The following is a 27579-nucleotide window of genomic DNA, read 5'->3' as shown; positions in this document are numbered from 1 at the left end:
TCAAACAAGAACAACAGTAGTTCCATTACAGAGGTGACTTTGAAGTGATCACAGCATCTAAGAATATTATTGTTAGCCAATCATTCTTTCTCAGCCCAATTCACAGAGTTTTTGCTATGGGAAAAATAGGAGGGGGAATTGAGTATTGGGTATGTTCACCACCTTGAATTGTTTATAAAAATAATAAAGGTGGAATATAAATAAACAAAAAAAACCCTACTTAATTCATTAAATAGGAAATTATCTCCTTTAAATGCTGTATTGACCTATCCAATAAAAACTGGAAATTTACATTTTCTATATTTCCAAATATTGGCTAGATCAAATTTTGTCATGTCAACTGAACAAGTAGTTCTATAGTTCTCCATACAAATGTGCAAATTGGGAAAAGTGCATTGGATCTGGTATTTATGTGCTCAAGGTACCTCTCATTCCTTTTCCTGGGCTTGCAGTTCCAGGACATTCATAGTTTGTCAAAGGAGCCAATGATAGATACAGCGAGCACACTATGCTGAGTCCAAAACACTTCTCCCACTTAAATTGAATACGTGTGCATCCCTAGTTCTCAGATCCTATTAGGAAATACAACTAAAAGCTTGTAAAAATGCTAGAAAAGTGAAACAAGGGAGCCTGAAGTTTTAAATTTGTAAAGCCCTATTTGCCAATATCTTGTCTCTGAAAGTCAAGGCATAGACATAGGAAAAACACAATTTACTGCAACAAAATCCAGTTTATTAATTGAGAGACTGAAGTCAGTACAATATTTGTTTTCATAACATGAAACATTTCAATGTCAAAACTCAACCCATCTTTTGAGTGGCTACTATAGCATAGTGGTATGAATTTGCTGCCATCTGCAGTTTATTTTGGCAGCATGGAATGTCATATCAATGATCAAAATTGTTCCCTACATTTTCTCTTGCAATCTCAATCAATTCCTCTCATCATCTAAAGGCAATTTATGTGGTTTGATTATACTTTTTAGCACACCAGGATTTCTAAACGCTGGAAGAACACAAATATTTAAAATATCTGTGTACCTAGCAAAGGGCAGATTAATAAATTTTATCCAGACATTATACAGTTTATATTCATGCTATATTGTTAAAACCCAAGATCTCCTGAGCCACATAATAACATGCTAATTTAATAAGTTACTCACATTCAATATAAAGATATTAAAAGATATTAAGTCAAAAGCAATCGTTCCAACAGTGCTAAAGTATGCAGAAGCAAACCAAGGAAACAAAATATATATTAAACAATTTCAAACCAAACTGGCTAAAGTGTAACCGTAAAGAAAGTGCATTTCAGAACTTCTTGATACCCTTCTTAAAGTAAACCAAGGGTATTAAAAATACTCATTATTTTAGTTTCAGCACAACTGTAAGGACACAGATTACATAAATGTAATTTTTGTTTACATTTAAATACTTTGAAACAGGCAATGTTTTATTGATATTATTTAAAATAATAGGTACAAATGATTTCAGAGCTTCTTATGTTCCCTAACATGCATGGTTGGATAATAACTTTATGATAGCATCACTAATTTGAGAAAATCAGGTTAATTTTGTACTTACACTTAGAATAAGATTTCAAATTTATAAATATGTCTTCCTTTAAATATTTTCATTTTTAAAATTTTCATACTGGGTGTGTTTAGTTTTGCTTTCTTTCAGTTTCCAGGTACTCATTGTCTAAATGAAATCTTTTTTCTTTTCACAATCAAAGCTTGTCTTACTAGACTGTGCACACGATAATATGTGACAGCAACTCAGTTCATTATTTGAAAGTAATAATGTAATCTAAAAGAATTTTTATTATACAACCAAACTCTCATTGTGTATACTTACACTGTAGAATGGATTTAGAAGTTTAAAAGGTACTGATTTATTGAACCTAATACAGAAGTTCAGCCTCATTAATATACTGATTCCAACAGAAGTTAACATAGACATCTTGGTTTATGATAACTGATACTTATGACTTAGCTGCTGGATTCACATAAGCCAACTTTACTTTCTTGTATTTACTTTTAATTTGGACAGAATGTTTAAACATATATTTACCATTTTTAGTGTACTGCTATATATATGTGTGTGTATATATATTTGTGTTTTGCCTTTACTCTTCAATGCTTCTTTGTATCTCCCCTTTGAATCATAGGATTGCCACTATTCATCTGATCATATAATTTATCTTGAGATGTTACTAGCTCTTGTAAAACCTTTTCCATTTCAGCTGGTACAGATGTATAGGTTGTTTTAGGCAATGTCATCTGAAGAGCACACCATAATGTAGTACGAGCTTTACGTGTTGCTATGCACATCTCTTTAATAGCCAATGCAAGAGCAAAAACATCTACAAAATAAGAAAATATAGAACATAAATTATTATTAACTGCTCAAAATCATTACTAAGACGCAAACACACACAATATCTGCTACTGATTTCAGCAATACTGCATTATTTTTATACTACTGTGGGAGAAAAATATATCTGAATCATACATATCTGGTAAATATTACCTATTCCTATCCAAAAGGAACATGAAAGGAATTCCCATTTAAGAAACCCTGATATTGCTAGGGCTTAAATTATTGTAATAAACAACAGCAAAAATTATCTATATAGTTTTCCCATCTTTTAATGGAGTATATTTCTAACTAAAGTGTGCAGTAACTAATCTGAAGTGGGCAAGAGTGCTTTGAATCTGATATAGTGTTTTTATATCTATTGGCATCAAAAGATACAGAGAGCATGCCCATGCCAGATATGAAGTACTCTTGCCTGCTTTCAATCCAGTACTGCACGCACTCATTTCTCAATTTAATAATTATGCAGGCTATAGAGAAGTTCCCTGAAGATGGGCTCCCATACAAGTCTGCATATGATATCCTAATATCAATTGGAAGGCAAACACTGTCCCTAGTGAGAGATCAAACAGATTCCAGACAAACCTAGTAGGCAACTTTGTCTCCCAAAATCTAGAGTAAGGAACAAGAGGTCAGCTATACTGGATTTAATTCTTATTAAAAGAATTGAAATGACAGAAGAGGTTCAGGCTGTGGAAACTTTGGAGGACAGTGACCATGTCATTTTAAAATTCAGTGTAATACAGACACAAGAACTAGAATAAATCAAAGCAATGTCTTAGACTTTAAGAGAGCTGATTTCAACAAACTTCAAATCTAGGAAGGATTCCACAGATAAAAATCTTAAAGCCGAAAACAACCCAAGAAACTCAGAAAAATGAGATTATATAAATCCAGTCCAGCATAAGACGACTGAAAAAGAAAAATAAGAGATCCAAGAAAAAACCAGCATAGTTGCATAAAGAACTCTCTGTTAAACTAAAAGACAAAAAGGACAAGTATAAAAAAATGGAAAGGGGGACCCATAACTAAAATAGAATACCAAGATATTGTCTGAATCTGCAAAGGTAAAGTCAGAAAAGCTAAGGGTCAGAATGAGCTAAAACTTGCAACAAATGTCAAAAAAAAAAAAAAATCAACATGCAAAAAGTAAGAAAAAGGTTAAAGAAACAATCGGTCCCCCAGTGGGATAAGGAGAAAATGATCACAGCAGAGAGAAAATGGAACTGCTTAATTCATTCTTTGCATCTGTCTGCACACAAAAGAAAAAATAGTCTATTCTACCAAAAGCAGAACCATAAAAAAGAGACTAGGAATCCTAAAGTTGCTTTTTCAAGAGGCAACTGGACTTTGTTTTTCTTTGAAGATGTTTAGCTTCTCATCCAAGAACTTCTTCAGCTCAAAAGCTGGATGACTGAAAATCTCTATAGATACAAACTAGGAATGAAAGTCAAAATAGACAAGAAAACGGTAAGACAACTCTTGCCTACCCTAGATGAAATTAAATCACCAGGACCAGATAGATTACATCCCAGAATTCTGAAGTTGCTGGCAGAAGTAATCATGGAACCACTGAAATTTATCTTTTAAAATGCCTGGAGCACTATTAGGGGGCCATTTTTAGAAAAGGAGTGAAAAAACAAATACAGGAAACTACAGGCCTATGAGCCTGACATCAATATCTGGGAAGATCCTGGAAAAGATCATTAAACAACAGATCTGTGAACACCTAGAAGCTAGCAAAACTATTACTAGAAGCCATATGGCTTTGTCAAAAACAGATCATGCCCAAATTTTATTGCATTCTTAGACAAAGTAACTAAATTAGTGGACCAGTGAAATGCTGTGGACATAGTATACTTGGACTTCATTAAGGTATTCGCCAAAGTAGATCACAACCTACATTTTGGTAAGACAGAAAAAGGTGGGATGGACAGCATCGCTACCAGATGGATATGTAACTGGCTGACAAACTGTACTCAACATGTAGCACTTAATGGAACTAGAACTACATAGAGGGAAATATGCAAGATTCTGTCCTAGGCCTAGTACTCTTCAATATCTTCATAGATAATTTAGATGAGGGAATAGAACTCATAAAATTTGCAGACAACACCTTAGAAAATAAGCTCAAGATCCAGGAAGATCTTGAACACTGGTCCTATCCAGCAAAATTCAATTTGGTGATGAAAAAACTAAGGTTTTAGACTTAAGCAAGAAAAACCAAATACACAGGTACAAATAGATGGTACCAGACTCAACAACACTCATTTTGAGAGGTATCTAGGAGTCCTAGTGGACAACCATTTAAGTATGAGCTAGCAATGTGCTGCTGCTGTGAAAAAAACCAATCAAGAAAGGAATAGTATCAAGATCACATGAAGTATTAATACTGCTATATACTGCCTTAGTAAGATCACCGTTGGAATATTGTGGCCAGTTCTGGTCACCACAATATAAAAAAAAATATTGAGGCTGTAAAAAAAGGTATAGAGAAGAACAACAAAGACGATTAGGGATGTAGGGCCGCCTGTTTGAGTAGGGGGTTGAACTAGAAAGCCTCAAAGGTCCCTTCCAACTCTGTTATTCTGTATTACCTCTGTCATCTTGACACCGGGGACCTCCTTGTCTTTGCCGATGTGAAGCATTGACAATTTCATCCTTTCTGCGTGATTGTACAACATGTATTGCTTCCAAGTGCTTATCAAGAGCAGTACAGATATTGGCATGAAGGGGAGAACTTCGAAGACGTTCCATCTTTCCCAGCAGAGTCACAACCTATGAATATTAATAGACAGCAGTTTAAAAATTCATCCTAATTGACTTCTGTCAAGAGAAATTTAGCCCTTTCTCAAAAGTATTGAAAAGAAAAATTATAGTGAAGACCTTACTATAAAACTACAATATGAAATTGCTTTTTAAATCTTTCAAAGAATTATATTTCTGTGGATCCAAGGCAATTGTTCTATTTTTATTTGCCAAAGTACCCCATGCCATTTCACAAGTTTCTAAACTTAAGTGTTTCAAAACATTTTGTGTTTTTGAAAATTATATTGATAGAACAATATTTCAGGGGGCTTTTTTTTCCTGATAACTACAATAATTAGATCATGATAAAGTTACTTATATCTGCAGGACTACTTATTCCAGCCAGTATTGGCCCAACCAGTTAAATCTATTAGGAATAATTGTTACAAATTCTTCTCTTCTGGGAGGCTGGGGGGGGGGGGCAGACTGAAGCAAGATGTCACTTCTCTATGGCAGCACAGAAATTGTGGAATAGCTTTCATGAAGTTGTTAGCTACCTAACAACTTCTTTGATTTTTTAAAACAAAACAGTGAAAATCAAGCAGATTCAGAAGGCTTTGCCCAATTTGATGTATGTTTGTTTGTTTGTTTGTTTGTTTGTTTGTTTATTTATTTAATTATACGCCACCCTTCTCCCAAAGGACTCAGGGCGGCTCATAGAAATTAAAACAATGAAAACAATAAAAATAGCTACGAAAATAATAATAAATTAAAATCTCCCAATTAAAATCACCCATTAGATCAGCAAATTTGTTGGAAAAGCCATGTCTTCAGGTCACGGCGGAAAGAGCGGAGGTCAGGGGCCGTCCGGAGCCCCGGGGGTAACCCATTCTAGAGGGTCAGTGCGCCCACAGAGAACGCCCTCATCCTGGACATCACCAGCCAATATTGTCTGGCTGATGGCACCTGGAGGAGGGCAGTCCTATGTGAGCGCACAGGGCGGTGGGAGGCAGGCAGAAGGTGGTCCTGCAGGTACCCCGGGCCCATGCCATGTAGGGCTTTATAGGTAAGTACCAGCACCTTGAAGCGGATCCGAAGGACCACCGGTGACCAGTGCAGCTCGTGCAGGAGAGGTGTAACACGAGAGTAACGGGAAGCTCCCGTAACAACCCAAGCGGCCACATTCTGAACCAGCTGGAGCCTCCGGGTACACCCCAAGGGCAGCCCCATGTAGAGGGCATTGCAGTAGTCCAAACGAGAGATAATGAGAGCTTGGGTGACTGTATGGAGGGCATCCCTGTCTAGGAAAGGGCGTAACTGGCGCACCAGGCGAATCTGTGCAAAAGCCCCCCTGGTCACGGCTGTCAGATGGTCCACTAAGGACAGCCGCAAATCCAAGAGGACGCCTAGATTGCGAGCCCTTTCAGAGGGCGTAAGCAACTCCCCTCCCATCAAGAGTGATGGGGCCACTAGACCATGAGATGCCAGCAACCACAGCCACTCCGACTCGGAGAGGTTGAGTCTGAGCCTGTTCCTACCCATCCAGACCCGTATCACCTCCAGGCACTTAGACATCACGGAAAGGGCATCTCTGGGTTGGTCCGGGGTGGAGATGTAAAGCTGGGTATCATCAGCATACTGATGATACCTCACCATAAAAATTTTAATGATCTCACCCAGCGGCTTCGTATAGATGTTAAAGAGCAAGGGGGAGAGAACTGACCCCTGAGGCACCCCACAAGTGAGGGGCTTCGGGGAGGATCTCTGTCCCCCCGCTCAGACAAACTGCGTATGACCCGAGAGGTAGGAGAACCACTGCAAAACAGTGCCCCCCACCCCCCGGAGACGTCGCAGTAGGATACCATGGTCGATGGTATCGAAAGCCGCTGAGAGGTCAAGTAGGACCAGGATGGAGGAATAACCCCCATCCCGGGCCCGCCACAGATCATTCACCAGAGCAACCAATGTCGTTTCCGTGCTGTGTCCGCACCTGAAGTCTGATTGGTATGGGTCTAGATGTTGCCAATTTTGCTTTTTTTATTGTCTATTTTTATAGTATTTCTGCAGGTTTTGCTTAATGTATTTATTACTATTGTTTCTACTTATGGCTGTCAGGTTTTTAGATTCTCTCATGAGTGTTCTAAAAGTATTTTTTTATTCTATGTCCTCCGCCAAGACAAGTCATATTTTAGACTATAAGAAATATAGTGTAACTTGTTTCACTTATTTATTTCCTTGAATTGTTCTAATCTTAATAAACTTCAGATTCAGGATATGAAGATAATTTGTTGAATTAAAATGTGCAAGCAGGTACTTTTTCATAGTTTTTGAAGGCATTACACCTTTTTTACATGGTGATGTTTCCCTTCCCAACACATGCCTGCTTCTATTTTCATCATTCATCATTCATCATGAACACAAGGAGGAGGAAAACCAGTAAGAGGGAGCAGGAATGCCAGCTTGTAGCAAGGAAAGTTGATAGAAACTGCATCCAGTCCTCCTTTCTTAAAACTGACAGGACTGAAGATGGAACAAACTGTGCTGAACATCAAATGAATTCTATAAAATTCTATAAAATTATTTTGTGCAGCCATGTCTATTAGAAGTGACATTTCACTGCATGTAATGGTCAATCTTTCTTTTTGGCAGGAAGTTTGTGCCCATTTGGGAAAAGTAACAAAGCTGATAAAATATGACATTTGAAATTTAAATAACTCACTCTGGCTTGCTCTCGTAACTGATCCACAATTAAACGGTCAACTCTGGATGGATTTGATGTCAGTCTTGGTATAGGAGTGTTATTAGTGCTAGATACCTTCTTCCCAGGGTAATTCTTGGCAAGGGCAGATTCAGTCTGAAAAGTGAGTAAGTAATGTCACATTAAAACTAGTTATGATAAGAAGTATTTTCTACACTACACTGCAAATAGTGATATCAGCTCCAAGCATAGTTGCTGGATTCCAACTATTCACTAGAATAGTCAATACTAGAAAACTCAGAAATTTTGATACTGAAGAAAACAAGATATTGGACACTGATGTAAAGTTTCTTTCTGGTATGGAAGAAACCAAAGAACAAAATTATGTAACTTGCAATTATATAATCACATAGGTTCACTCAGTCTTCCATCCTTCTGAGGTCGGTAAAATGATAACCCAGATTGTTGGGGGCAATATGCTAACATTGTAAACCAGAGTGTTGTAAAGCACTTTGGAGTGGTATATAAGTCTAAGTACTATAGTTGTTGCTGTATCTTCTAGTTTTCTACAGCCATACTTAAATTAGGAATTTATATAAGGATAGCATCAGGAAGAGAAAAAGTTATTATCATTAGTAGATGATAAATTTAGTTGAAGCTGAAACTGTGGTTCACCTTAGATAGCTCCTTTATATCAAATCAGAAGGAACCTTCAGAATAAATGTGACATCACAGACTGACGTGAATAAGAATGGATCTATGGCAAACTGCATCTACTAAAAGATGCTTTTTAAATACTATGAAATAGTAACTTATAATATTTAATGAAAATATATTCAGAAAGTTGCCATGCATATTTCCAATAAGGACACATAAGAAGAAAATATGTTTAAGGTGACAGTCTTGGGAATAGTGCACAAACAAGGAAAGGTTAAAAAAAATTGCTATCATAGGACTTGCAATTTTGTTTAAATTATCTTTAAACTAATTAGCCAAAAAAGAGTTAGCAGCTTTCTTACCCATAGAACTGGGTTTAAATGGCACAAAAATGGAATCAGTAAGACAAAATAAGATATATAGTTAATATTATTTTAATGCCTTGCAAACATCGAATTTGTAGTAAAATCTGTGAAATGAAAATCATTTGGACAGGAAGATGGGAGAATAATATAGCTGTATAACAATTATATTAACATGGAATGGTATTATTAAAATGTATAAGAATTTAGAAACAGAAAGGATGATCAGCTTGGAGAGTCTTTCAGTCAAATTAATAGCTGTTTACCTGTATTGAAGACAGGTGCCTGGAAAGTATCAGAGGTTCAATGAGAGAATAATAAGTCTTGAGAATAATATTTGTTTGTTTGTTAAATTTATTTGTTGCCTATCCTGCCATTACGATACTCTAGGCATCTTAAAATAATCTGTAAAATCCCTGATCAAAATACAGTCTGTGCATCACAAGAGGATAAGAAGCAGAGTTCCATTCAAGAAACATTTGTGGATGGTATGGATCTGACACCTTGTCAATATTCTCTCTAGAGATTAAAAAAAACCTAATGTCTTCTAAATATTAATGTATTTTTATGATAGACATAAGAGAGACCATATACAGCATACATTGAAATCAGGGTGGATAAAAATCAATGATTTTTTTTATTTAAATTGGATTTTTTTATTTAAATCAGATGTTTTTTTATTTTTATTGAATTTATTTTAATAAAAAACTTTTGGGGTAAAAATCTATTGTAAGATAGTTTTCTATTTAAGATACATAAATAATTTAGTTTATTCAGCATGAAATGGAGCTTAGTTATGTAGCACAAGGCTGTATATTCTGCAACACTGGGACTATCGGTGAGTCAACAGCAGGTCAAAGGAGTAGCAGAGATGACAGTTGCTCTTTAAAAATTATGATTTAAATCAAGTTGATTTAAATCAAGTCTTTTTACTAGTGATTTAAACATGATTTAAATCAACTCGATTTAAATCAAATCCATCCTGATTGAAATATTTAACTTTAGTTCAAGCAGGCTTCAAGAGGATGATTAATGGATTCTCCAGGTATGAGTAGAGACTTTTAGAGACTTAGTTACTATGGGTTATACAGATCTCAATCTGGGATCTCCCCCGAGAGATCCATATGGCCCAGATCCTATTAAGGTTTTGTAAAGATCTGAAGATCTAGCTCTTTTTCCAGGCTTTCGAGCAAGATAGCTAGATGAGCAACACTGGTGTTGGTGATGTGGTTTTGGGGGGGATTATTGTTTTATTGGGACATTATGAGTTTGCATTTTTTGTGATTTTTTTAAAACTTTGTATGACACTCATTGTTGGAGATGGACAGATATACAAATTGTTTAAATAAACAGGTACATAAATAAAATACAGAAAACACCTTGGGGCCCAGGGCAAATAAAAAAATAAGTCTTAGAACTCAAAATGATTGTTTTGATAAAAAAATCAGAGAAATGTTTGTGCCTTTTCCATACTTTTACTATGGAAAAGTATCTTAAATCTCTGACAGATCAAAGGAAGACATGAAGTCCCCAGTTGAAGTCCTTATTTATGTTGTGGCTCCGTCCTCTGAGCCTATCTTATCGGAGGAAGAAGGCTCCGAACATGAAGGAGAGGAGCCGGCCAGGCCTCCCTCTCCAGGCCCCTCCTCTCTGGCAATGCCTCAGGTGTCTGCTGAGGGAGAGGAGATTGACCAGGAGCCAGGTGTCTCCGATGACAGCGATGTGGGTGATAAATTGTTCCTGGATCCACGCCAACGAAGGCGAGATAAACGTTTGCAGCAGATGAGGAGGTGTGCCAGGGATCAAGCTGAGTCACTGGACCACATCCCACAGGCTATATAAGAGAGTGTGGTGGCCATTTAGACTCTGTGACGGACAAAACTAACTTCTGGCTAATCACTTTGTACAACGCCAAATCTGCTGAAGGTTTCATGTTTGAGCTGGACTGTTTTGAAAACTGTGTATATACATTGGTGTTATCTGGTGGAGGAACACTCCCTCTTCTTGTAGTAAAGCACTTGGCAGACAGTTATCGTATTGCTGCCAAGTTCCTGATAACGAACCTTGTGTGAGTACTTCTTTAACCCCTGGCTGGCTGTTTGTGTGTATGTGGGGACGGGGACAGAACAATTTAATTGGAGAGTTTATGACCTGAAGCTGCAATAGTAAACTCATTCGTGTATTTTACATCCAGAACTGACTCCTCCCTTTGGAGGATAACAAATATCAGAGGCAGTGGTGAAATGTAAAATTTGTTACTACCGGTTCTGTGCGCGTGACTTGGTGGTGGTGGTGGTAGTGGGGTGGTAATATGACTGAGTGGGCATAGCCAACTTTTTTTTTTTTACTTTTAAAACCATTTTTTCTACAACTTCTTCGGCTGAAGAGGTTGTAAAAAAAAATGCTTTTAAAGCCTCTGACAACCCCAGCTGACTTGCCTGATCAGCAGAGGCTTTTTTTCCTTTTAAACATTTTTTCTATAACCTCTTCGGCCTAAGAGGTTGTAGAAAAAATGCTTTTAAAAGCCTCTGATGATCCCAGCTGAGCCATGCGATCATCAGAGGCTTTTTTTACTTTTAAAAGCATTTTTTCGGCCAAAGAGGTTGTAGAAAAAATGCTTTTAAAATTTTTTAAAAAGACTCTGATGATTGCGCGGCTCACCTGGGCAATGGGGGGGGGGCAGGGATTTTTGCTACCAGTTCTCTGAACCACCTGCCTCCATCGCTACCGGATTGGGCAATCCGGTCCGAACTGGGAGCATTTCACCCCTGATCAGAGGCTCTGGAAAAATTGAGTATCTTAAAATTTAACTGGCAAATTATTCAGTTTCTTGAAAGAGAAGGATTGGAGTCTACATTACATAACATAGAGATATATCCTGATATCAGATACCAAGGCCAATGTGAGCATCTATGATGACATAAGCTGCAACAGAAATAAGCATATAATGGACTTCGTTCTATCTTGATCTTCATAATTTGTGGCCAACCCGCAAGAAAGCAATTTAGAAGAGGATGTTAATGAAGCCAAAACTGCTGTTTTATGGATTTTCTTGGAATTAGTATGTTTGAAAAGAACAGTTATAGAAGCATCTGTTAGGTGCACTTACGTAATACAGTATACAGATAGTCTTTGACTTATGACAATTGGGACCAGAATTTCAGCCATTAGGCAATACAGTCATTAAGCAATTCAATCATCATGTAACTGGACCCAATTTTACGACAATTTTTACCGTGATTGTTAATCAAATCACCGTGATTGTTAATCAAATCAAGTCCATTACATGAATCATATGGTCATTATACGAATCTGGTTTCACCCATTAATTTTACTTGTTGGATGTTGGCTGGGAAGGTCGTAAATCATTACAACATGACCGCAGGGTACTGCAACCATTGTAAAGGTAGTTCTCATGACCTGTCACTTCAACTTCCCAAAAGTTACTTATGATCTGTGTCAACTTGCAAAGCATTCCTGACCTGGTCTCAAGTTGCCATAGGCAGGGGGATGGGAAAACCAAGCCTTGCAGCTGCATCGAGGAACTTGCATTTCAGTCAAAATAAAGCACATTCCAGCGGCAACGTCAAGGTTATTTCCAGGAGGACCCACAGTGGCCGGAGGGAGTGAGTTCTACAACCTGCACAATCACTTTGTTGGGAAATGTGACTGATGACACACCTTGTGGGGAGGGGGAAACAAGGTCAGAGCTAAGGTTCAAATTAAGTGAGGTCAGAGTTGGCTTCACTTGGATCATGCCGACATGAAGCTCCTAATAAATAACTGGAATTCTTCTGAAGCTTGGCTTGAGGCTCATGATTTAATTAGGGCATCAGTCGGAACTCTGACAATCTGGTTCCGAAGTTCCAACAGCTGTCCTTCCAATCATGTGATCACATTTCAAGTGCTCAGCAACTGGCCCACATTTACCACTATTTGCAGCATCCCACTGTCACAATTGTGATTTATGTTTTTGTCAGCATATACTTTTCGTTTTCAGCAAAATCACCACATAGCGAACAAATGCCATTGTAATTTCAGTAATTAAATGAATTGTTGTAAGTCAAAGACTACCTGTAGAAGAAGGGTAAATTGATAGTACATATTTGTCATCTATAGGTAGTCCTCAATGGAAAACAATTTGTTTAGTGACCATTCAAAGTTATAGCAGCACTGAAAAAAGTGACTTAAGACCATTTTTCACACTTATGACCATTGCAGCAACCCCATAATCCCATGATTTGGATGCTTGGCAACTTGCATGTAATTATGACAGTTGCAGTATCCCAAGACCATGTGATCACCTTTTGTGACTTTCTAACAAGCAAAGTCAATGGGGAAGCCAGATTCACTTAACAATCTAATTAACTTAACAACTGCAGTGATTCACTTAACAACTGTAGCAAGAAAGGTCATAAAATGGGGCAAAATTCACTTAACAACTGCTTCACTTAGCAATAGAAATTTTAGGCTCAATCTCAATTGTCGTAAGTCAAGAACTATCTGTATTGAATTTTTGTTTCTCTCTATGGGATTCCTTTTGTGATGGCCTGACTACAGGTATTCCTCAATTTACAACAGTTCATTTAGTGACCATTCATAGTTAGAATGGCACTGAAAAAAGTGACTTATAACAGTTTTTGACACATATGACTGTTGCAGCAACCCCATGCTGGTGTGATTAAAATTCAGGTGCTTGGCAACTGACTCACTGTTATGACAATTGAAGTGTCCCACAGTCATGTGATCACCTTTTGCAAGCTTCTGACAAGCAAGGTCAATGGAGAAGCCAGATTCACTTAACTATTGTATTACTAACTTAACAACTGCAGTGATTCATTTAATAGCTATGGCAAGAAAGTTTTAAAATAGGGCAAAATTCACTTAACAAATGTCTCATTTAGCAACAGAAATTTTGGGCTCAATTAAAATCATAAGTCAAGAACTACCTGTATTCAATTTTTGGATGAAGGAAGTACTTGTGTTCTCAAATGTAATACTTTATTCTTCCATACAAAAATTAGAAGCTACTTTCATTTTATGAGGAAAAGAGGTAAATTTTGGAGTAACACTCTTGGGAAGCCTTAGATGTGACTACCCAAAAATAAGCCCACTGAATTCATTTGGATTAATACTAGAGAAAACTTATACATGACTGCTGTTGCTTGTCTTCTATTACTGTACCTATTAACAATTAATTTTTCCATTGTTTTATACCTTAGATTCTGTTTTATTTAGTACAGTAGAATGTGGATATTTGGAACTTCTATTAGCAGAAGAAATTTAAGAATAAGACATATATTATTTGTAATAACTATTCTTCTCTGCATAGGTTTCTTACCTTTTTCCTTTCTTTTTCTAGAGCTCTCCACTGTTCATAACATTCTTCCAATCTAATATGAAGCTCACTGGCTGATCCACTTCGAGTTTTCACTGGTCTTTGAAATCCAAATGTTGGCATGAAGCCGGTGAAAGAACTGTCTCCATACATCATATCATTAAAATATGGGTACAAATGGCTTAAATCCTCATAGGAAAACAAATCATAGGAATCCATCAAAGGAATAACTGACGGTCCAAAAGCATGGTTGGATTTCAAAGGAAATCTATTTGAACTTAGCTGTTGGGCATTTGGGCTATGTCTCAAATCACCCATCATAAAATTATTTGAGAAACAAGAAACTTGGTTGCGATTTACACGGTTACTGACAATATTACTATCTCCACCTCCTTGTCTATGACTATTTAAATGGCCTTGAGACTCCAATATATCTTGGTAAGAATTTTGAGACAATCCATCTAAATGTTTTTGGCCTTCCTCAACTTCATAATGTCCAATCTGTTGTTTAACTTGAAAATTGTGCTTGTTCACATTTTCAATGATCCCATATTGCTGTGAATAGTTATCACAAAAACCGTTTGGCGGCTTAATTTTTTTGTCAATAATGGACTCAAAAAGGCTTTCTTCTACTTTACTTAATCCTTCTGTATGACTGGAAGAAGAAACTCTGTCTGCAGCACCACCATCTTTGAAATCAAAACTGGAAAATACTGTAGGTGCTTCTTGGCGATATTTCTGAAGCAACAAATTATTATTTAAAGTTACATTGGCTGATGATAGCTGAGAAAAATCATAAGAATGATTGGAACCTTTTGAACCTGTAGACAAATTACTCAATTTTATCAAGGTGCTTTGATTCCGAATAGGGACAGAAGAACTGTTTTTAGCTTGTATATTTATCCATGTTGGCCTCAGATTTGTGTTTGGTGAAGTAGTTACTGGGTTTGTTGCTAAAATATTCAGTGATTTGAAATAATCTGAATTTTCTGTGACATTTGCAAAATCACCACTTCCTGGAACAGCTATATGAGACTTCAGGGTAAAATCTGACTTTAAACCAAAGTCAGGGGTAAATGAATTTTCATTCACAAACTGTTTTTCTGATATGAGTCCTGTAGTCTTTTGAAATGTAAAACTCTGCTCTTCTGAAGATACATCTTCCATTTTCTTTGGGACAACTTGTTTGTTTTGAAAAATTTTACTATAATTATCTGTATCTAACATTGGTAACTCAGGTGTTCCACTTGGTAATTTTTTACTCTCTTGAACACCATAATTTATGTTTTTATTTTGCTTTACTTTATTAAGATGAGAATAATCCAGGTATCTATAATAATCAGCACTTTCACCATACCTATTAAATTGTGAAAGAAACATTTCAGCTTTTTTTTGATGTTGTGAATCATGTCCCTTAGGACCTGTTTTTTCTCTTCCATAAGTGTAGGTATCTGCTCCTGATTCTTTTATTGCTTCTAAAAGATTGGTTTGTGGGGTAAAACATGTTTTCGCATATGAATAGTCTTGAAATTGTGATGCCTTTGCATTCTCATTGGACTGAACATTGTAACAGCTGAGATTATCATTCCTGGAAGGAAACAGCCATTGCTCATCAAGATCTATATTAGTAAGCTCATGGTAAAGGTCATCCACCTTCTGCTGCAAAGTTACATTACCAGTGTGTAGATACTGTTTTTCAGAAACTGGTAAAGATTCTCCACCATAAAAAGCCTGTTGAGGAATGACTCCATCTATTGCTCTTTTTGTTTCAGACAACAAATCAGGATGATCTGTAAATCGAGTAGTGCTCACAGGCCATACAGATTTTAAACTGGAGGCACATGCTCTAAAAGAATGAAACATAAATAGATTTGGCAATTCCTTACTATGTTTTATACTTTATGTTTTTAGTTTTGATATGTCCTATAATTAATGTACCCAAAGAGCTATTAAAAGCTATTACAATTATAGTTTTAGAACAACATATATATTAAAGTAAAAATAAATATTTAAAAGGTAGTATGCTGATAATATGAGGAGGTTGCAAGTAACTGACATATATATTATTTAATGAATAACTTCAATAAGATAATATTTTGAAATAGAACCAATATACTGTTTAAGACAGGAGTCTCCAACCTTGGCAACTTTCAGATTTGTGGACTTCAACTCCCAGAATTCCTCAGCCAGCTTTGCTGGTTTAAGACTTACTAAACAGCCGAAATGGCTGAAAAAATACTTAGAAATTTTAATTTTAAAATAAGTATGCATCAAGGCTTTGCTAAAATAGGGATGGAAATTGCAACTTTTTACTATTAGAAGTAGGTTAAAAGTGGCTATATGATGAATGCTGCTTATAACACTGAGCATGAGAAAATGTTGTTCTATTCTAAATACAGTACTAACCCTTCAGTAAAATAGGGCTGTGATTTATCTTGTTCTTCCAAGATGTTAGACACAAGTCCATATAGATCTGTTTCACTGCCATAGTCATTTCTTTCTGTTTGAACCCTGAGGACAAATAAAGTATAGTGAATTGTTGCTTATCATCCAAATTCTATTACATTTGGTCTTTTTAATTGTATAGTCTGTACTTATGATATAATGAATTATCCAGAATTAAAACCTATTTCACCAAGTACCTTCTTACATAGCATAACTAAATTTTCTCTGTATTTCTCTGTCTGGTAGGAAACTCTGCTAGCTTCCTACCAGACAGCAGCTGATAAAAATGTATTTCCCAACCAAATCATGATCTGAATCACACATATGTTTACATCAATTCACATTTTAATAGCATACAATTAAGAACTTCTATAATTCATATATATCCAAACTGCTATTGCTGGAGGAAATCTCAAATGATTTAACAATTTGTCAGCCATGCAGTCATCTGATGATATGTAAACTTTACACTGATATAATATATTTATTTTGTAATACTCTGCTAAGATGACAGCTATTCAGCAGTGCAACTTGTGAAATTACAGAATCCTGTATTGCCATGTTTTATTGCTGTACTTATGTTAATACTTATTCAGAGCAAATACATCCACATTAAAAATATAAAACTGATGTAATTTTCAAAAGCAAAAACAAGTGTGAGTTAAATAAAAAAAACCTCCAATATTCTATGGGTTGGAAAGACCAAAACCACACCTTTTTTATAAATACAGTTAGTAATGCCAGAATTTTCCCAAGAAAAATTCCAAAATTCAGGCTCAAATGATTTTATAATTTTACAATTATAAAATTTTATATAATTTTATAAAACTCAGACCATCAAAATCATTCCTTAAAAATTTTGTTGCCATCATTCCCTAAAGATTCACACCAACTTCTTTTGTAAAGATAGAAAATGCAAGAGATTCTTTTTCTCTTCAGTTGACTTATCAGACTTTCTGTCATTTAGACTAATAAAATGATCAGCCAGAGTAGAATACAGTACAATGTAAGGGGATATGGTGAAATATACAGTTGTAATTCTTAAATTATTATCTTGCTATTAGAAGAAGAGAGACATTTGAAGGCTTTGATTTTTACATCTACTATCACTGTATTTCTGTTTTTAAAAAGGGTAGATCAAAGGCAAATATGTTTACAGAATGGGATAGGATGACATAACATTATTCGGAACCTTTTGGTTTCTCTTTTGTCAGGTTTCTTTTTTCCTCATCATTCTTTTAAAAAAAACAAAATCCAGAGTTAGTACCAGGAGAGTATTTGAAATTTTATTCATTCTATAAAAGTTAAACATATGCTATAAATTAGGGGCAAAAATAAAAATGCTCTGTGCAGAAAGATTGCTGCACGTTAGAAACAATTTAGAAAATTCCCAACATATTATGTCTTATGCCAGAAAGCAAAAGAAATCCAGTTTATTTAATTCTAAAATCATATACCTGCTCTTTACATTAATTTGAGAATTTGGAGGTTGTTTATTATCATCTGCATAAGTGGACCATGGGATGTAGAAAAGAGAAGAGTCATTGTGGTTTAAACATTCAGAGGTTGTAGAAAGTGAAGTACTGTAAGTCTGCCGTAAGTCTACATTCTCTTCATTCTGTATTTTAAAGAAGAAAAAAGATAACATACAAAGCAATATACAAAGCAGTACTTTTCTTAACTTACAAAATAAATTTTATAGTTAATTTCCAGTATTGAGGTTAAGCAGTTTATAAAGAGGAAAAGAACCATCAGACTTGTTTGCTTAATACTAGGAAGTTAGATTTATGCAAATGCATGAAGCTAGAAACTGTTACTCAATTCAATTTATTAACTAATTTCAAGGCAAAATTGTTTCATGATCTTACCAAGCCATAACAACTCACAATTCACATAACATAACAATTCACATTTCAATAGATACTCAGCATTTTACATTTTATAATTTCATGTTTTTAACAAACAACATAACACCAAATTATCTTATTTTCAAATTAATCCAAGCATTGGTAGAAAAAATTCTCAGAATTTTTCTTGTATTATATTACTAATGTAAGATTTTAGATTTAGATTTAGATTTTATTTGATTTATATACCGCCCTACTCCCAAAGGACTCAGGGCGGTGAACAGCCACAGATAAAACACATAAATACAAAATTTAAAAGCGAAGTAAAACCAAATTAAACAATTTTGGCCCAAGACAGATTTAAAACACCCCAATAATTTAAAACAGATTAAAATTTACATTTTAAAAAAGGGAAAAAGGGAAATTAGGCCAGGCCGGCCTGATGGAATAAAAAGGTCTTAAGAGCGTGGCGGAAGGTGCACAGATCCGGGATCCTCCATATCTCCGGGGGGGACCTCATTCCAGATAGTAGATGCCCCCACAGAGCAGGAAAGAGCAGGAAAGAGAAAGTGAAGTATAACTTCCAGAGCATATAAAAAATTAAAAATGCAGTTTATTTGGATTTCACATGTCAACAAAACACTGAAAATATAAATCATCTTTTATAATTTATTCCCTCACAACTAAAAATGACTTCTGTATCATCACACAATGTAAATCCATCCTCAAGCAAAAAGTAGTAAATTGGATGTCCAAAGTGTCTTAATATAGGAGTAATAAATATACCAAACAATGGAATAATACGTATAGCACTGCTGCTAGTTAAAAAGGAACATTTTCTGAAGTAATGCAACAGTGTGATGCAGCTACCTATTATTTTTGTAATTATCTCATAGGTAACACTTTTAGGACTCTTTTTGAAAATCTAAGCACGCGTATGTGATTTATTGTATTTTCCAAGTAAAGAACCAAGGTACAAGCTTTCCTTCAATTGCTGCCTTCAGTGGCAATCATTACATTAGACTACCTGAAGTGTTTCCATCCCAATCACCCATTATATATGTAACTGTTAAGACCTACTGCCTTTTTTTCTCATCGTTTCTCCCAGGTACTTTCCCTGAAGTCTCATGTCATTTAAACGGAAGGCAAAATGTTTCACTGCATCTGGGAATTTCTCTGGCTATCAAGTAGGGTAAAATATTTTAAAGTTTTTAATTAACGAATGATTAGATAGTCATGCAAATGAAATATTAACATATATTAGTATGTATACAACAATTTCAAGAGGAAAATATCTTATATCAACAAACTCTCTGCTTCCTGGCCTCCCAATTTTATATTTATTTGCTTCAATGTGCTATTGCTTCTTTTGGAAACCACCAAACCACCAAATTTATAACATCACTTGTTTTAATGTTTTTAAAAAAACCATGGCAAGATAGCATGCTGAAACTACCATTCCCAAGCACAGTACTGTATATATTTTTACCTATGTCTGTAGGCTCAGCAGATTCTACAAAGGCATCCCATAGAAAATAATAAAACAGAACAACAGTTTCAGCCCTATGCTTTGTCTGGAAGTTTATTAACCTGACCAGTAAAACAAATTATTGGTAAATCAAGATGATAGAGAATATCTGTATATACTCCTCTTATATATTTAGCATCTAAGTTGAATATATATCTAGGAATGCTGAGTTTGAAGGTGAGCATGGTTTTAAAGCTGGAACAAGAAACAGCAATAATTTGCTATGGTGATGACCAGGACTGGATTTAGATGAAAAGAGGCCCTAGGCTATTCCACTTATGAGGCCCTTTCACCTATAGTGAAAGTGTAATTTTAATTTTGCTAACAATTTGAATGTAGGCCCCTCTTGATCTTGAGGCCCTAGGCTGAAGCCTAGTTAGCCTATAGGAAAATCCGGCCCTGGTGATGACACTATTCTGACAGCTGAAAAATGCAAATGACCTGCAACATCTGGTCATGAAAGTCAAAGAATACTGTAATAAAAAAGTACCATAGTTACCAAGACTAAGATTATATATTTTAAAAATAATCTGCCTTGAATAGTCATCAACAATGATAGACGGGAAGTAAATAACAAACAAATTATGCCTTTTAGAGTCAACCATCAATAGAATTAAAAAGAAATATTCCCCAGATATGCACTTGGTAGAATAACAATATAGGTCTTGGAAAAGCTATTTGAATGCCATGTTCTGTCTATACTTACAAAAATCCCTATTCATGGTCACTCATGCCCTAGTCACTTCCCGTCTTGACTATTGCAACATGCTCTACATGGGGCTGCCCTTGAAGAGCATCCGGAAGCTCCAATTGGTGCAAAATGCAGCAACCCGCATGGTTTTGTGCAGACCTAAGTGTGCATATGTATCACCTCTCCAGTGGGAGATGCATTGGTTGCCAATTTGCTTCCGGGTGCAATTCAAGATGCTGGTTGTCATTTTTAAAGCCCTTCGTGGCTTGGGACCAGGTTATCTGAGGACTGTCTCTTCCCAGTCACATCTACCCAACCCACTGGAGCGGGAGGCAAGGAATGTTGCGGGCCCCATCCCCTAAATACACACATTTTATGTTTAATTGCACCCTGGGACCCAGAAGGGCCTTCTCCGTAGTGCTCCCTCTCTGGAACATCATTCCCCCAGAGATTAGAATGGCCCCTGCTCTAACATTTTTCCAGAAGGCACTGAAGACCTGGTTCTGCCAGCAGGCCTGGAGAACCGAGAGCAGGATGGAGCCCATTAAATGGCTTCTGCGATATCTTGTCACTGGGGTGGGGGTGGGAGCTATTATATTATTTTATTTTCTTCTATTATTTTATTTTTTATATATGTTTTTATATTCCTGTAAGCCACCTTGAATAACCATGTGCAAATATGCGGCAATATAAATTTTCTAAATAAATAAAATTAAAATTAAAATGGTGCTGGCAATTGTTTTCCCTGTGATATTCTATGGAAGTGAAAACTGGGATTTGAAAAAGCAAGATAGTAAAGGTATTGATGCTATTGAATTTAAATGTCAAACAAGTCTATCCAAAGTTTTCATTTGAGGCATAAATAAGAGTCAAACTATTATATTAAATGATGATCTAGCTTTCTGAAGAATACTGAGAAAAGTAGAATAAAAGAGAAGAGGGTGACCAAGAGCAAGATGGGTAGATTCAATTAAACAGCGATACGTGTACCACAAGAAAATCAAAGGACCAGGTCCCAACCAGATCAGGGAGAAAATTGTTAAAAGTGAGCAGCTGGTCATTAATAGTCAACATGAATAGAACAGAACAGAACAGAACAGAACAGAACAGGAATAGGAATTCTTTATTGGCCAAGTGTGATTGGACACACAAGGAATTTGTCTTTGGTGCATATGTTCTCAGTGTACATTATCATCACAGTCAGTAGTGAGGCTAGAAGTAATATTTTGTTTGCCCCTGGTAAATGATCTAAATGAATCTCTAGCCAGTTGCTTTTGGAAAATTTAAACCTGGGCATGAATTCAACAGACATGTAGGATAAATGGCCCTCCAAATGCTGAATTAGAATTTTCAGCAGCCTTAATTAGCATGACACTTTGTAAATTATGCTCAGATTTTGAAATTCAGAAATATCTGGGTTCACAGTAGCAAGTTGGCACTGTTGCCTTGCTCTTGATCAACCAATATGCCTTCACAGAAAAGATCACTTTAGTTAGTCCTTGACCAGAATGGGCCTACTCACCACGGCCAACTCACCAGGGACAATTCAACAATTCAATTTAATTATTTAAAATATTTTTTTAATTTATTTTTTGTCATTCAGGTTTCATTTTGTCCCTTCTTTGGCATCCTTTCTTTAATGAGTCTATTCCATCATTTCTTTGATATTAGTGTAATTCTTGTCCCATGGCAAGTTGGCTATGGTGAGCTGTCCTACAGCAATCTGGCTGTGGTAAGTTGTCTATACCTGTCCTCAACTTACATAATTAACTTAGTGGCTGTTCAAAGTTATAACAATAATGAAAAAAATGACTTATGACCATTTTTCACATATATGAAAAATGTTGTTGCAGCATCCTCATTGTCCCATAATCAAAATTCGGATCCTGGCAACTTGCATGTATTCATAATAGTTGCGGTCTCCTAGGATCATGTGATCCAGTGGTGGGTTGCTACTGGTTCGCCCTGCTTCAGGTGAACCGGTAGCAGCAGCAGCGAGAGACTCCACCCACCCACCTGGACGTCATCAAATACGATCTGCGGAGAAGCTTCTGTGCATGCGCAGAAATGGCACACACGCAAGCAAAACAAGCAGATACAAGCAAACTGGTAGCAAAGGTAAGTGAAACCCACCCGATATGATAACCGTTTGCAAGCAGGTTGACAACCTTTGCTTGTCAACCTGCTCTGACAAGCAAAGTCCATGGGAAAGCCAGATTTACTTAACAATTGTGTTACTAACTTAATTGCAGGATTCACTTAAAAATTGTCGTTTAGCAATAGAAATTTTGGGCTCAATTGTGGTTCTAAATCAAGGTTACAGTAAATTCACTGTATTATATGGCCAAAGACCTGAAACATAAAATACAACCAAAAACTGCAACAAGATTACACAAAAACATCTGAGTTTGGAGTAACATCTTTCATGGGTCCACTGGATCCTGTGATCTCTTCATCATGCTAAACTACTACAGACAATAATATGTTCTTAATACATTTTTGCTGTTATAGCATTGTATTGGAAAGTAGCATATTTCTGAATTAAGAAAATGACAGAATAAAGTACTATTAAAAATGTTTATTAATTTTGGTATAAATACCATACTGGTTTGAAAGCAATTTAGTCAGGGCCTCAACAAGACCTAGATGAGCAATCACTTTGTAAGTCCCAACACTATACTCCGAGTTTCTGGGACAAATAATGCAAAGGTATTTTCCATTCAAATGGAGAAACAAATATATTGGCATACTTGTTCAAGTAGTGAAAAATTTGGAGGCTTTTTTTTACTCGTTTTTATTCATAACTTATCAAGTATATTACACTGAATTCTCATTTAGTTTTTGTAGAAGCAAAACAAAAAACACAGAGAAGAGCAAAACATAGAATTAAAAAAGCAAATTAAAGAAGATATGTCGTTTGACCCATTCTTCCCTGTATCTTCTGAGTCTCACAAGAGACTATATAGACAATCCTTTTTTCTGATACAGAAGCATGGCAAGGATAGCTGAGTAAACAATGTATAAACCATACTAAAATATCATTAACTTGTTTTGGGGCATGGGCTGCACATCTATTTTCATTGACCAAGAATCATAGGATGTTGAAATGAATCTTTAGAAACAGTAGAATATTCAAACTGTTACCTCTGCTTAAGGTTTTGGGACAGGATTTTTAAAAACATTTGTATGTTAAGCCTAACAAAATCTTGCCTTTTTTATTTCTCTCTGAAAATAAATGGAAAACTATCTATATTTATGCTTTGCTGAAAAAAATGGCATTGTTCTGCTATAAAAAACCTGCAAAAACAGGGTGCCATATATGATTGATGAGCTGCCCATACTATTGGAGATTATTCTGTTATCACCCCAATACTGAACTCACTCATGAACTATTTCATAATGCATTTTAAATACAAAGTTTATTTTAAAGTCAATATAATAGGACTATATACTGTCATACAATGCTTCAATGTGGCTACTCACTAAAATGTTTTTGAAGTAAAACTATCTTTAAAAAAAACTGATTGAACCTGCAATTTGTAGCAATCATAGAAGGAACTGCAACCTGTCATGATAACGTTATTGAACACATCCGTCAGTCTTCCACTGGATTCTGCACTATTCAAATAGCGGCTGGTACCTCTGAAAGCTACTTTAGGCTGGTATAAAACAATGAAAGTAGAAAGACAATTAATTCACATCTAAATTGTTTGCTTTACATTTTTAAAAAATTGGGCAAGTACATTTCTATATGTTGACTTTCCAGGAACTGACCTAATAAAAATATTGCTCTCCATGTTTTTTTACATTAAAGAATTATGTACAAAAAAGATTTGGAAAGAATTGCACAATAGTATCTGCATCTCCAACTTGGATGAATTCTGAGCCAAGATTTCTGAGTTTTAAAACTCAAAGTTTTGATTAGTTAGCAAAATGAATAGCAAAAGTCTAGATTTTTATTCAAATGCCCACACATAACTGTAAATATAAATGAGCCAAACCAAACGAAAAAATTTAGATTCCTCCACTGAGAACAAGTTGGGCCATTTGGAAAAACATGACTGGAAAACCACTCGATTCCTTTTGCTAAATGCACGATTATTATTGATGCGTAATTAATGATTGCACCCTTGCTTCCTAGTGGTGTTTGGTTATTAGGTTTTACAACCTCTGATTTTCAATTCCTCAAGTTCCTGTGGTTTCCCTTGCTTTCTAGTGTTTGCACATCCCATTTATTATAGAAATAAAATTATTATTATTATTATTATTATTATTATTATTATTATTATTATTATTATTATTTTCCTTAGCTACATTTCCAGTATCTTAAATATCTGCTGGCCTCCACTCTTCTAAATTCTCTACACAGTTTGTACCCCATTCCGTATTTTTCCTCTTGCCCCTTTCCCCTCATTATACTTCCCCTTTCGTTTCCAGATGCCCCATGCCCCTTCTCTTCTCCTGCCTGTCCTTTGCCTGACCCCTCCGCTTCTGCTTCATACCTCAGCGTGCTATTCTATTGTTTAGCATTCTTCCTCAACCCCGTTCCCCCACCCCCTCACCTCCATCCCTTTCCCTACACAGCTTTAAGAACGCCTCTCACTCCCTTCCTTCAGGGAAACCTGGGGACAAAGAGAGACGTCGTGGAATCCCCGCCATGCCCAAGGGAAGCTGAGAGCGTCTCTCACAGCAGCCGGGGAAAGGAGAACAACCGTTACCACACCTGACAGGCTGGAGGAAGGGAGGGGGCGGGGGAGAGAAGGAAGCGACTTCCCAAGGGATCATCCCCCACCCCCACCCCCCACACACACACCTCGCTCAGGCCTCCCCACAATTGGATGCCGCAGAAAAAAAGACGACCAATAAGAAGCGGCATTCCCCGCCCCCTCCATATCCTTCCTTCCCCGCGTCTTCCTCGGCGGAGACCCACAGGGATAGGAAACTCGGAGATGTCATTGGAGGGCCCCTCTAAGTTTTCATCCTTCCTTCTGCAGAGCTCATGCCTGTAAGTGGACGCTGTTATCGTCAGTGCTCTTCCAGAGAACCAATCAGATAGCCGAACACGGCACCGTCTTTGCCCAAATTTGGCCCCCTGGATAACTGCGCTGTAGTTATCGGTAGTGGTATTCCTGTTCTTTCTCCCCGCCCACTAGTCTTAGTGGGCGGGAACTTCTGGCACGCAGTTGGATGAGCTTCCTCCTACCCAATGAGAAGCTGGTAAATGATATTAATTACCTGGAGATAAGCCAAGGCAGTTGAAATGAGTTTTAACTTTTTTTTTCCTGTCACACAAACACGAACTCAAACTAAAATAAAACGCGAGGGCTAGAAAGGAATAAAAATCACATATTAATATGTTGCGTTTCAAACTAAGGGGGGAAAAGGAATTCCTCTCACTCCAGGAATGTTTAATTTCTCTATTTCCCTGAGGAGGAAGGGGATTTATAGTGGGAGGTATTGTAGTTTCCTAGTCTCAGCTGATACTAATTATGAACCATGGAAAGCAAATCATAATTAAGGGTATAATGGGGTCCCAGTGAGCCCCAAAATGTCACCATTTAAATACAAAGATCCGGTTCAAATGTCTATGGAGATTCTTAGTCATCCAGGTCATGGAGAGAATAAAGGAGAATAAACTGATCAGGACTAGATTCAGCAGTCCATCTGCATTTAAAAGACACAGGCCACTCTTTTGAAGACAGCAAAGTCCATATTTTGGACAGAGAGGATCAATGGTTTGAAAGAGGAGTTAAAGAGGCTGTTTTATGTCAAAATTGAACAGCCCTCTGTCAACAGAGGGGAAGGAATATGACAAAATCTATTTCCAATCTACAGCACAGTCTTTTCAACAATTGCAAAAGGGCTCCACACTCATTTGCGCCACTCAGGTGATCCTGATGACATAGATAAACCTCCAGGTGACCTTAAGGACTCTCTAAAAGAATGCAAATGACCAGCTATCTGCAAGGAGTATAAATCCTTCCATTCCCCACCATCCAGTCAGAGCTGAAGAAGCTTCTTGAATGAGGAGTGAAACGTCTTCAAAGAAAAACTAGAAAGTCCAGTTGCCTCTTGAAAAAGCACCTTTGAGTTCAAACATTCCATTATGGTTTGTTTAACCAAAATTTATTAACATTTGGCTATGTTCACACATACTTAGCCATGATTTGTACACTCAATGACTGAGTTTCTAAAACAGACTAAATGGAAACCAAACCCATCTGTACTGTTTGGTATGTTGTGAAAAGAAGCGTAACTGGAAAATGAAAGGTGAAGGGCCCTACATTAAGTAGAACGTTTGTTTTTATGTATTTTGTTATTTGAATTTAGGCAACTGTGATTTGTAATCATGGTTTAATATGCTGTGTGAAACCAGACCTTGCAGCTTTGTCAAACCATAACTGAATGCTATTAAAATATGTGCTGGAAGTATCTGGAGAAGTGGCAAGTTTGTATAACTGTTAGTACCATCCATTGACCATTTGAATCTTTGCATTTATATCTCTTAACTGTGTACAGTAATTTAAAACACCAGAGCTTAAACTGATGGGCAGTGGGGCTGAATGTGGGAGCAACTATAGATTATAAGATTTCCCCCCACTGCACAATACATGTGCAGAATAAAGGCAAAGATCCATACAGAGTGAACTTTTTACTATGACAAAAATTGAGATTCAAAAGTCATATCTGCAATATAGAAAAGAGCAATAAAGGAAAGTCTTTGATGAAAAGTTAAAATACAGGATTTTTCACTTTATTCTGAAGTAATGTTGTTTAAATATTCATATATTCCAGGATTTCAGACAAAACACTTTTTAAAAAAAGTTTGAAAAGTATGAACATCAAAATGGCTATATTTCTGATTCTGCTTAGCATTTGTGACCATC

The 27579-nt window shown here is 36.4% G+C and overlaps 1 protein-coding gene and 1 long non-coding RNA gene across 7 annotated transcripts in view; one reads left to right on the top strand and one right to left on the bottom strand.

Annotated features, from left to right (window-relative positions):
• Nucleotides 1-710: 710 nt before the first annotated feature.
• Nucleotides 711-25847, bottom strand: MEIOC (meiosis specific with coiled-coil domain). 6 transcript variants are annotated; one of them, XM_034416057.2, is made up of 8 exons: nucleotides 25623-25847; nucleotides 24223-24351; nucleotides 18084-18244; nucleotides 16588-16692; nucleotides 14185-16027; nucleotides 7846-7980; nucleotides 4976-5156; nucleotides 711-2364 (listed from the first exon to the last, which is right to left on the bottom strand). In XM_034416057.2, exons 2-8 carry the CDS (start codon nucleotides 24262-24264, stop codon nucleotides 2135-2137), a joined length of 2697 nt encoding a protein of 898 aa, XP_034271948.1. In that variant the 5' UTR covers nucleotides 24265-24351; nucleotides 25623-25847; the 3' UTR covers nucleotides 711-2134. The 6 variants fall into 6 exon arrangements, with proteins under 6 accessions (XP_034271948.1, XP_034271945.1, XP_034271950.2 ...); XM_034416054.2 differs by having other exon boundaries at nucleotides 25506-25830; XM_034416059.2 differs by lacking the exon at nucleotides 25623-25847 and adding an exon at nucleotides 25416-25603.
• The window catches only part of LOC117664769 (uncharacterized), a 26014-nt gene continuing 24046 nt past the window's right edge, over nucleotides 25612-27579 (top strand). Inside the window, exon 1 of the long non-coding RNA XR_009622587.2 lies at nucleotides 25612-25697. This is a non-coding gene — a long non-coding RNA (uncharacterized LOC117664769). The remainder of the gene's footprint in view (nucleotides 25698-27579) is intronic.

This window comes from Pantherophis guttatus, chromosome 4 (assembly GCF_059756535.1).
Source record: "Pantherophis guttatus breed Tessera chromosome 4, ASM5975653v1, whole genome shotgun sequence".
NCBI classification, from domain to species: domain Eukaryota; kingdom Metazoa; phylum Chordata; class Lepidosauria; order Squamata; family Colubridae; genus Pantherophis; species Pantherophis guttatus.
The sequence above is the reverse complement of the archived record's forward strand: the minus strand, read 5'-3'. Positions and strand labels throughout refer to the sequence as shown.